Source organism: Melampsora larici-populina, assembly GCF_000204055.1.
Source record: "Melampsora larici-populina 98AG31 unplaced genomic scaffold MELLAscaffold_18, whole genome shotgun sequence".
NCBI lineage: Eukaryota > Fungi > Basidiomycota > Pucciniomycetes > Pucciniales > Melampsoraceae > Melampsora > Melampsora laricis-populina.
In genome coordinates, this window is record NW_006768782.1 from 620,146 (window position 1) to 632,744 (window position 12,599).

A 12,599-nucleotide genomic window follows, 5' to 3' on the forward strand; every position below is an offset into this window, starting at 1 on the left:
AGCGGCGAGGCCCACAAAATGCGAAATGTGTGGACAAGGTGTGAAGATGAAGAGCTATGATTTTTTTACATCAACAAAGTGGCCATTAAATTACATTTTTGATCCCTCCCACGGGAAACTAAGCTTTATAGTGCAATCATGGGATAAAATTTGTAGAAATTTTATTCCAGAGTGGGATGTCCAAAAAAACAAAAAGTTATCTTGAGTAGTGAACATGAGCATTTTGACATATAGTGCTAAGGTACTTATTTTTTGGGGAAGTACAGCAAGTTTTTCATTATTGAACTAACACATCTTCTCCAAAGTGTTTGAGTGGATTTTATCCTTGAGTTGGAGGAAAAGTACCACTTTGAGTCTCAAATGTGTAATTTTTATTATTCACTTACCTTGAAAAGGTAAGTGAATAATAAAAATTCTTCCACGTGAAGGCCCAAAGGTTTTTCATTCTTGAAATGTTCTTGTAAAACATTTTCTCCAAAGTGTTTGAGGGGATTTGATCCTAGAGTTGGAGGAAAAGTACCAATTTGAGTCTCAAATGTGTAACATTGGGGTGAAGATTAAGACTTTTCATGGTGAGTGAATGATGAAAAATCTTCCACATGAAGGCCCAGAGGTTTTTCATTATTGAACTTTTCTTGTAACACATCTTCTTCAAAGTTTTTGATTGGATTTTATCCTTGAGTTGAGGGAAAAGGACCATTTTGAGTCTCAAAATGGTAATATGGAGGTGAAGATGAAGGTTTTTGAATATAAGATGATAATGTATTTTGTTCTTCATACACGCACACAACTTTTTCAAAACAATACTTTTCCAAAAAATCCACATCTTCCTTGTGTTTGAGGCCAGTTTGTGCTTGGGTAGGATGAATATGGACTTTTTTGAGTCCATGTTCTGGAATATGTGGTTGATGATGTGGAGTTATGAAAGAATGTTCATATTGAAAAGTGTGCACCATGCAGGTAAGCACATATTTCATTATAAAAGTTTTTTCATAGCTGTTCATCTTAAACTGGTTTGTGCAATGTTTGTCCCCATTTTTACATGAAATATCTGGAATTCTCTGTGATGCAAGAATCACAAACAATGTGTCTCATGATTTTAGACAACATAATCACCACAAATATCACCCTAACCAATTGAAGATGAACAGCTATGAAAAAACTTTTATAATGAAATATGTGCTTACCTGCATGGTGCACACTTTTCAATATGAACATTCTTTCATAACTCCACATCATCAACCACATATTCCAGAACATGGACTCAAAAAAGTCCATATTCATCCCACCCAAGCACAAACTGGCCTCAAACACAAGGAAGATGTGGATTTTTTGGAAAAGTATTGTTTTGAAAAAGTTGTGTGCGTGTATGAAGAACAAAATACATTATCATCTTATATTCAAAAACCTTCATCTTCACCTCCATATTACCATTTTGAGACTCAAAATGGTCCTTTTCCCTCAACTCAAGGATAAAATCCAATCAAAAACTTCAAAGAAGATGTGTTACAAGAAAAGTTCAATAATGAAAAAGGTGCTTTACTTCACCATGCATGATATGCATTATTGCCCCCTCTGTCAGAAGTCCCATCTTCACAACTCAAGATAACTTTTTGTTTTTTGGACATCCCACTCAGGGATAAAATTTCTACAAAGCAGCAGATTATTGCACTATAAAGCTTAGTTTGCCATGTAAGGGATCAAAAATCTAATTTAATGGCCACTTTGTTAACACCAAAATTCCATAGCTCTTCATCTTCACACCTTGAGCACAATTTTTGAATTTTTCAGGCCTCCCACTATTGCCCAAAACTCTCAGGAAGTGCCATTAGAAACTCACATAGAGCTTAGTGTCTGGTGTGGCAGATAGATATTCCAATTTCATGGCCACCTTGCTAAATCAGAAATTGGATTGAGCTGCATCCTCACTACTTATTTCATTTTTTCAGATCCTTGGTACCTAGGTTTGTGATTAGTGTGTTACCAGCGAGGCATTGAGCTTTATGGGTCATGAAGCGACCAATGTTCTTTGGTCAGCTCGATTGATGGCTGGTTTTCTTTTTCATTGATCAAATCGGAGACTTTTCCATCAATCCAACGAGATTCATCATCGGAGGTGAAGTGGGCGTACCCAATTTTGAGCACAAATAGCGAAATAGGGTCACAACCATTTCAAACGATGGTTGTTAAAGTTGATGTCCGTGAACAGCCGTCAACCTTTCAAGGTCACTGGATGTTACATAAAATTAAACAGTCAATGGAATTAGATCCAATTGGGCAATGGAAAAGACGAAAGTGTTTTTTTGGGGGCATTGATTCTGAGATGACACGTATCAAGCCCCTCCTTGGGAGTATCCCTGCGCATAAATCTCAATCATAGTGTGTTGGCTTCAACTAATCTTTAAAATCTCCGTGCTAGCATATCACCGACTTCATTTTGATTGCCTTCCTTCCTTCCTTTCTTCAACCTTTACTGTTTCATTCGAGTGGCTCCTGCACAGCAATAAAGATGTCATTGCGCCGAAAAAAGGATGATTTGCTTCCAGCAAACCAGTTGAAAAAACCCAAGATTAAGTCAACTCAATCCTCTCAGATGTTATCAGAATGGGATAAAATTGAAGAGGATTGGTGTGAACAAAGATGTAATTCACTTAGCCGCGGACTGATTCAAATGGAAGCTCCTAAGCCATCCAGGCCATCTACCAGTGCTCTCAATCTTTTCGATGTGTACAATGATGGCAATGAAAACGACTTTGAAAATCAGTTTCCAGTTGACAATGACGAAGATGATGATCCTCTCTCTGACATATCAGAATCGGAAGCCGAATCGGTCGATTCACACGATTCCGAACAATCAATTGCTTCAGGTCCCGGAACTGGGTGTGTAGTCACTGCTGTGACTGGCGATAACAACCAAAAACGTCGAATCCGTGAGGAGAGACAATGGCAGGAGGTGATTGAACCCATGTTCAAAGCCTATATGCTATGTAAACAGCTCACACTCAACTGGAGTCGCGCTGTCACATGGGATTCTGACTGGAAAGAAGATTGTCGATGCTCGGCGGCAAAGAAACGTATCCGGCACCTGGAGATGATGGACATAATGAGTAACTTCATACCTTTAGAAATACTGGAATTTCTTAAGTCATAATATTAACGATGTTCTTTTCCTTAATCTTGACAGCTCATACGACTCAACGTGTAGAGTTCTGCTCGTGCCAACCTGACCAAGTCCGGCTGATCCTAATGGGATACATTGGTGGAACCCCAGTTCATCCATAAATGGCATTCTCGTTGCGACTTCTCCGGCTACACGATATCATATGGAAATTCTGCTGCGTTCGAACGCATCCATTTGCACAGGCGCTTGATGATTTTCACCGACCTGTACGCGAGTTCAAGGACGACATCACCCAACAGGTTTGTTTTATATGTTGTTTTTTGTTACATTTCGAATCTAACTGAGAATTTTTAATCAGCCACGAAGATGGGGGCGATCACTTTCTTGCGCAGTAGATGCATACAGGCGTCTGAATCAGCTGAAGCAAGACCTAGAGTTCCGAGCCATGGAGCTATCCAAGAAAGAAAAACTAGGCTCGAATTGCCCGCGCTGTTTTGGAAATAACATATATCCTAAAGTGGAAAAGGAACCCGATTACATAGTTTGTATCGACGGTAACTTCCAGCAAAGAAGACATAAGTCCGCCAGTGTTGAGGTCAGCGAGATACCAATTCGTTATCCAAACCTCTTTCTTCATGAAAATGAGATCAAGCAGTGGGAAATGTTGCATAGTGGCTCTTCGAAAGATTCACCGGTAAGTCATGATCAATTTTCTTGTTGTCATTTTTTAAGCTGATATCATTCATTCACTTAGGACCCTTGCACACAGATGCACACTTCCGCCAACGATTCACGGACTGCCTCTACGTGGCGTGCCTGTGATGACACGGGTCTTTTAGCCATGGTGTGTCGCCATGACCACGTGTTGACCTTTGTAAACATTGTTCAGAGTGGCGAGAAGTAGGGTCTCATCAGTATCTCTTACTCTCGCTTGTATCTTATGAGCACTTATTTACTTGCTTACATTTGTTCAGATCATATTTTGCTCATACTCTCATTGACTGGTTAATCAAGCAGTTGGATGAGGCAGATTCTGAAGTTGCAATACTCTATGACATCGGATGCAACACTGAGAAAGGTCTTGTGAGAGTTGAGTATTCTTATTAACATTCGATTTTATCCATGATGATCTGAACTAATAAATTCCAATCATCCAGCATAACCTCTTTGAACTCAAAAGATCAAAAAACCGGCTCAAATTTGGGACGAGTGTATTTCATGCTTATGTACATAGTTGGAGTTGCCAATTGGATTACAACCCAAGATTGAATATCGGGTGGGGATTGTCAGATGGCGAGGGTTGTGAGCGGTGTTGGTGTAAGTTGTGTAAGTTGGTTGCTGCTCTAAGATATTCGACAAAGCAGCATCAAATCGATGCACTGGATCTCAAAGCGGCACATGAGAATGTTGTCTTGCGGACAAACTCTGGTAAAGCACTGATCATCTCCTTTTTTTGTGCTTTAGACTGATATATTTTCTTGATACCAGTTCATTCGTGCCTGGACAAATTGGGAACAGCTGAGAAAACTCGGTCAGAAAAGCTACTCATTCTCGATGAGCTTGAAACAAAGCATGGGCATACACATGCCTATTTCGCAGCTCAGTGGGATCGTCAAAAGAAAATTCAGGCGGAGGTAATGGGTGACACAAATGTACAGCAATTGGAAAATCTGATTGAGGAGTTGAACGAATATGAAGAAGAGCTGAGAGAAGCCAAGTTTGTACACATTTCCACTCTCTGTATTGTTATGCGTAGCTGATATGATGTGTCAACCGTGTCCAGAGAGAAGATGAACTATCTACGCAGGCGTCGACGGAGAACTCCTGCAGAAAACAGGACGCTGGCAGGCTTGCCTGGACACATCACTTTCCTGGAAGAGGAAGTAGAACGTGTATCAATGGAACTTGGTGGCGATATGTTTCGAAATATTCCAGAAGCCTCAGGTAAACATTCATTCACAATAGTTAATTTTTGACAAACTTACTTATATTTTTATTACCAGACGAATGCGGGCGTTTGTTGATACAGGTGAAACTGGCAAAATCGAACCTATATGAGGCAAAGGTGGGAATTATCGAATTGGCCAAGAAATGGGAATCAGGTTCGTGATTAGCTTTCAATCATCCACGCTAAAGACAGCAGATGAAATTGGTATTTGTGCTATCTCAGGTACCTCGATGCAAGATCGCATGAAGGGTATGATGAATACTAAACAGAAGTTATTCAAGAAGAAATGGAAAACATTCTATGATCTTGTCGAAGATTATAATGTTTCCTATCCCAGCGACAATCCATTAATTAATTACACACTCGAGGAATCAAAAGCTTTGCCACTTGATGACTCCTTTTGGAACTTCGGGCATCTTTCACACCCTGATGAAGATTGGGCTACGGATGCAGATACCCAGAAAGGAATCCAAGCTTATTTGATGTACTGTCGCTCTGAGGAGGAATTGCGGAGAATCTCACATGAAGTACGACAAATTTTAAGGTGGTCTCTTGCAATGGATGCAAAGATTCAGAAAGTTTTGACGCTTTCAAACTCAAGTAGGTGTATAGTTCTAAATACGACACATCCGTCTTTCAACTCAGAGTGAACTGATGATACTGATCATTCTACTAATGATTCGATTTTGAAACCAATTTAGGCTGGGACCCAACAGCAGAAGCTCTGCCAATCAACTTAGTCACAGGTAATACATATGCGCGTATGACAAAGACAGCTTGGAATGACTGTACCAACGTCTTGCAGTCTTTGTACAACGGCATATTCCTTGATCATGCACGACTGATATTTAGATGGGACTCCCACCTCCTGTCCTTATTGCATCGCACCCGCAGCTATTGTCAAGCAACAATTGCTGACAATAATGCTTTAGAGTTGAAGTGGAGGGATATGCTACGTAGGATTTTATCATGATATAATGTATTTTCAACTTGTTACTTACTGTTACCGCAATACTTGAAGAATGATTGAGATTTTTCATTGATGCAAATAGGGAAGTATGACATAGCAAGAAAGTGATCTATTAACAACACGGATGAGGTTGGGCGAGATTGGTGGGTGAGGAAGTGAGAATTTTGTCTCAGGGCAAAATCGGTGGGTGAGGAAGTGAGAATTATGTCTTGAGGAAGTCAGATGAGGGCAGATGAGAACCCCCTCGAGAATTTGAAGGTGTAGGCTTTTTAACAGATGTGTATGAAGGAGTGCAGATGACTACAGATGAGTTTGCCCCTTGCGTGTGATGTTACGTTTAATCATTAATTATAACATATATGTACATGTATATATTCATTCAAGGGCTCATCTGGGCTTGTATCCAGATGAGTTTGCCCCTGCATTGCGATGTTACGTTGATACACAGGTCATGAGTGGAGTTCACAACAGATGAATCTGTGAGTTGGCGCCAGATTCCTCTGCTACAATTACAGCTACAGCGACAGCCATGACTGTAGCAGATGAATCTGGCTACAACATTTAGATTCCATCTGCGGTCAGATATGGCCAGATTCGGCCAGATGAGCTCAACTATGGCTGATATTGGTTTTCCTTGCACTGTGACAGGATAACAAGGTGTTGGTATTGTGTAGGGACTTTGATGGTCTTTATGGCATTGATCTTGGTGTTCAAGACATGCCTAATCACTCATGAAGTGAGGGTTCAACAGTTGTACTTTTGAAAAATTTGATGAGTTGATTCAAAAAAATTTCTCAGATGACTCTGTCGAGTCTGGTCTCATCTGCCAGTGGGTTTTCGGCCACAAGCCGATGATAAGGTACTACATTATCTTCGGGTCGAGGCCGGACTTTCTGTGTGCCACAGGTGGATCCAAAGCGCTCAATGAAAGATGTCCACATTATAGGAAATGTCCCAAAAAGGCTCAAACTCGATGTGTTGACACAAAAAGTGTAATTTTGACATTTAAGTCATCATTTGAAGTTGAATAAGTGGAGATATGAGCATAAGTCAATAATGAAATGCTTCCAGAGTGTCGGAAATCATATTTAACAGAGACCCAAATGGCCAGCTTCCCACATTGAAGATGTGGGAAGCTGGTTTTTGAGTGTGAGCTGGACACACAAGGTGTAATTTTGACATTGAAGTCAACATTTTAGGTTTTCATCATTGGCTATGAGCAAAAGCCAATGATGAAATCTTTCTAGAGTGGAGGAAAACCCATTCAAAAAATACCCAAATGGCCTGCTTCCCACATATTCATTGTGTTTAGGTGTTTTTTTAGTGTGAGCGGAACACAAAAAGTGAACTTTTGACATTGAAGTCAACATTGTAATTTTGACATTGAAGTCAACATTTGAAGTTGAAGATGTGGAGATATGAGCAAAAACCAATAATGAAATCCTTCCAGAGTGTAGGAAAGCATATTTACCAAATATGCTTTCCTACACTTCCCACATCTTCATTGTGTTTAGGTGGCTTTTGAGTGTGAGCGGGACACAAAAAGTGTACTTTTGACATTGAAGTCAACATTTGAGGTTGAAGAAGTGGAGATATGAGCAAAAGCCAATGATGGAATCTTTCCAGAGTGTAGGAAAGCATATTTGACAAAGACCCAAATGGCCTATTTCCCACATCTGCATTGTGTTTAGGTGGCTTTTGATTGTGAGCAGGACACAAAAAGTGTAGTTTTGACATTGAAGTCAACATTTGAGGTTGAAGAAGTGGAGATATGGGCAAAAGCCAATAATGAAATCTTTCCAGAGTGTAGGAAAGCATGTTTAACAAAGATCCAAATGGCCTAATTCCCACATCTTCAATGTGTTTGGGTGGTTTTTGTGACACAATTTGCATCAGAAACATTGGAAACAGGGATATGATAAATTCCATGCAACTCCGGTTGTGATGTCTTGCCTCCAAAGTGGCACTAAATTTATCACACTCCTCTAAATTGTGAGAGATAGGCACAATGCTCCTGTTGTGACTATTCTTTCCTACACTTTGGAAATATTTCATTATTGACCTTTGGTCATATCTTCACTTCTTCAACTTCAAATGTTGACTTGAGTGTGAGCGGTACACTTTTTGTGTCCCGCTCACACTCAAAAAACAACTAATCACATTGAAGATGTGGGAAATAGGCCATTTGGGTCTTTGTTAAGTATGCTTTCCTACACTCTGGAAAGATTTCATTATTGGCTTTTGCTCATATCTCCACTTGGTCAACCTCAAATGTTGACTTCAATGTCACAACTACACTTTTTGTGTCCTGCTCACACTCAAAAGCCACCTAAACACAATGAAGATGAGGGAAATTGGCCATTTGGGTCTTTGTCAAATATGCTTTCCAGCACTCTGGAAAGATTTCATTATTAGTTTTTGCTCATATCTCCACTTCTTCAACCTCAAATGTTGACTTCAATGTCAAAACTACACTTTTTGTGTCCCGCTCACACTCAAAAGCCACCTAAACACAATGAAGATGTGGGAAATAGGCCATTTGGGTCTTTTTCAAATATGCTTTCCTACACTCTGGAAAGATTTCATTATTGTTTTTTGCTCATATCTCCACTTCTTCAACTTCAAATGTTGACTTCAATGTCAAAAGTACACTTTTTGGGTAAAGCTTACACTCAAAAAACACCTAAACACATTGGTATTGGGTTGATTTGGCACAGTGCACAAAAGTAAACATTTTTCCCTATGATGTGGAGATCTTTCATTGTGCTCTTTTCCCCATAGCTCTACATCTTCACCTTAGAAATGCCAGGTCAAAATCAAAGCTTGTACTATTTACAAGTGGATTTATTATTCAAGTTTGATCACTTGAATAACTTTTTGTAGCACACAAAAGAACCAATTTTCATGTTTGATTTGTTATACCTGATAAGATGTAAACTTTACTTTTAAGAGAGAGTCAAGTATTAATCTGGCAACAGGCGTTGAATTGCCTCTTCGAAATATTATTTCACATCAATTTTGTTATCTTAAGATGGTGGTAAATATATTACCCTAATCATATGTTAACCACACACTCATGTCACATCAACATAAGATCAGATTTTAGTTACTTCAAACAGGTGTTTGCTTGCTCATGGATGGATTGATTGATTGATAGCATGACATAAGTACAGATGTTGTAGTTCTTGTTGTTGTTGGAAGTTTGTGCTGGATCCATAGGCTCGTTGTGCAAGGAAGTTTCCTGGATTAAAAGGGAAATTATGATAACTCCAAAGGCATGTTATGTATGTGACATAGGCACTTAGAGACTTCTTCATGTACCAAGTGAGTAACCCAATACACATTCTAAGCGAGTAACCCAGTACACATTCCACATCTCATCGCACCTACAAGTCAAATTGACTGAACATGCCGAAATTCACCGGAGTCCACCAACCTTTCAATCCCAACAAGCCATACTGGTGCAAGGACAACCCAAAGACCGATCTGCAGAAGAGATATTTTGAGAAAATGGCCAACGCGGTCAAAGGTTGCAAGAAGCGCCAACAAGGGACCTTAAACAACAACCGCCAAGATCAGAATCCGGACGAAGGGCCACAGAGGTTCGAGGAAATGCTCCCGGATGGCTTCGATCATAACGATCTCGATCCCGGACCCGATTTTATTGAGGAGATTCATCAAGCTCGCCTGGAGGACGAAAGACGTGAACGTGCTTTGGCATTGGAGAGGGCGTCCCAAGAGATGTTTGCCGCTTACATCAGATGTTATCTCAAAACCAGTGAATGGGGTGATCTATTGACATGGGACTGTGATCACAAACCACTGTGTACATGTCATCCAAATCAAAGGCGTGAAAGGAATGTGGACCTAGTCGATATTTTAAGTTAGTCAAATCTCACCTAAATCATTGTGAAACCAAACTGACGACCTGCTTCTGTACCCAAGCGCGACGGAAAGCGCTCATCCAATTTTGTTCTTGTCAATTCAACAATCAAACTCGACTGATTTACATGGGGTATATTGGAGGCTCCCCAAAATACCCCCAGACAGCATTTTCCATAAGGCTGCTGCAATTCTATCACATCATCTGGAAGTTCTGTAGCACTCGACTAGGACCTTTTGCACGAGCACTGGACGAGTTTCTGGACGCTTGGAATCCTCTGATACTTACCAAGAACGAGGAGGTGAGTGAGAATTAGCCCTATTTGAGTCTGTTGGCCTCAACTAACACATCTCACATGTTAGCCTCGGCGATGGCAAACACCTTTGTACTACGCTATAGATGCATATCGGCAGATGGTCGCCATGTCCGAAATCGCGCTCGACTTGGAGCTGAATCTCACCCCAATTGACAAGCTTGCGGAAAACTGCCCTTGGTGCTTTGGCCCCCCCGTGGAAAACACCGAACATCCTTTAGAACCTGACATTGTGGTCTGCATGGATGGGAATTTCCAGCATCGACGGCACCTAGCTGCGGGGACTAAGCAAGCCAAGATTCCCATGAAGATGCCATTGTTATTTATGCCTGAAGAGAAAGTAAACAGGATGGAGAGCCGACTTGCAGGGCATGCAGATGACGACTTTGTGAGCTGTGCCTTCCACTTCCAGCTTGCTAATGTATATCAAGAAGCTGATAAAGCAACATCGTATAGCAAGCGTGTGCGGATCAGCATACTGCAGCAAATGATAAGCGTGGTAAAGGCCACTGGGGGGGCTGTGATGAGACGGGCCTTTTTGGTATGGCATGTCGCCATGACCACCCTCTCCGATTTGCCAACATCAGGCAGAGCGGCGAAAAGTGAGTGGGAGAGGTCAAAATAATAGCTGTTTGACGTTTTTAATGACACTGCAACCATATCTTTTAGGTTGCATTACAGCTACACTCTCATCGAATGGATACTGGACATGACCCGCTCCCATGGGATGACTCCACGTTGTGTAGGGTTTTTGTACGACATTGGTTGTACCATTATGGCCGGAATTGAAAAAGTGAGTGCATCATACTGTGAATATGCTATTGCCCTGTTTCAATCCTTCACCGCCGCCTTTCAAAATCTCACCTTGACATCCTGACTAATCTGTGCACAAACCCAATTTTTCAGCGTGGAATGTTCCAAGAGGATCTCAACGCCGGTCGATTGAAGTTTGGCACCAGCGTTTTCCACGCATATGTGCATCGCTGGACATGTCAGCTACAATGGAATCCCAGACTCAATCAGGGGTGGGGTCTTTCTGATGGAGAAGGTGAAGAGAGGATATGGTCAGGACTTGGTCCGCTTGTTGCGCCCCTAAGATACGCTACCCCGCAGCACCGGGTTAATGCCATCAATATCCGCTCGGCCCATTTTAACACATGCCTTCGTCACGAGGCCGGTACATTACCGTTTATAAGATCATGCTATGCCTGCTGACCAAAAGTGGACTTGCCTCTGTACACAGTGAAACATCTTTGAAGAAAGAAGGAAGAAGCCAGGAAACGACTTGCGACAGCAGAGGCATGTCTCAGAACTCTGGAAGTTCCGATAGTGGCTGAAGGCTTTCCTGGCCATAATGTACACTTCTATGAGGCGCAGTGGGTTGCGCAAAGAGTCAGACAGCTCGATGTAATGACCGAGACAACAAAACAGAAAAGGGAAAAGCTTCGAATATTGTTGGGAATGGAGGAGCAGCTGGTGATAGCTCGGTCAGTGCTATTTATTAATATTTTCAATAGTTCATGTGGCGACTGGATCTGATATTGTATTAATGTTTAACCAGAGGTCAACTGCGCAAACTTCAAGCCCAAACCAGGAGGGCAAGGACTCAAGCTGAAAATAACGAGCTCCTGGCACTCCCTGGGTCAATAGTAGATATCGAACAACAAATAGAAGCAATGGCGGCGGCTCTTGGAGGGGCTGAGTTTTGAGCTCTGACAGACACCAAAGGTACAGTCCAAATACATTTAATGATCATTACATCATATAGTTGATAAGTGGGTCATATGATATGGACAGGCAATAAGGCAAATGCAGCTCTAGCTATCTCCCTTGCGCGTGACATGTTGTATGAAGCAAAAGTGGGGCTTGTCGAATGCAGGCTTCGTCGTCATCTCTCTTCAGGTGAGGGAGTTGGTACTAGTAACGCCTTTGATCCTTTCTCATTGGTTCTAAATCAACCACAGGCACCAGAGAATCACAGCACCAGTCTCGCCAACACAGCGATAAGACCAGGAATCTACTGAACAAGTACAATACTTATGCACGCCGAGTGCGTAAGTTTCGAACGGATTACCGCAGAGGTCCAAAGATCGAACTTCCAGACTATGAGACCGTCCTGGGTATGGAAATGGAAGATCCGTTTTGGAAACGTGGTGAGGTGGATGAAGATGATCCACAAGCACCTGAATATCATAATAGTTAAACGACGGACGGCTTCGCTTACAAAACCTCGAACAAAACTCATTTGACCCCCAGTATTAGAGTTTTGCTCCGAATCAGAAACCCCTTTTAGTCGATTGACACTGCAAATTATACCCATCGGTACCTCATTTATCCACCCGACAATTATCTACCCGATGTACC

General features: G+C 41.5%; 2 protein-coding genes across 2 annotated transcripts; both read left to right on the forward strand.

The window, feature by feature from the left end:
• Window positions 1–2,509: 2,509 nt before the first annotated feature.
• MELLADRAFT_63184 (uncharacterized protein) lies at window positions 2,510–3,151 on the forward strand (the record flags this gene model as incomplete). Its single annotated transcript, XM_007409959.1, has 1 exon — window positions 2,510–3,151. The coding sequence occupies one exon, from the start codon at window positions 2,510–2,512 to the stop codon at window positions 3,149–3,151; it is 642 nt and encodes a 213-aa protein (XP_007410021.1).
• Window positions 3,152–9,447: 6,296 nt separating this feature from the next.
• MELLADRAFT_86417 (uncharacterized protein) lies at window positions 9,448–10,456 on the forward strand (the record flags this gene model as incomplete). The annotated part of the gene is made up of 4 exons (XM_007409960.1): window positions 9,448–9,922; window positions 9,985–10,223; window positions 10,285–10,346; window positions 10,396–10,456. The coding sequence occupies 4 exons, from the start codon at window positions 9,448–9,450 to the stop codon at window positions 10,454–10,456; spliced, it is 837 nt and encodes a 278-aa protein (XP_007410022.1).
• Window positions 10,457–12,599: the final 2,143 nt, after the last annotated feature.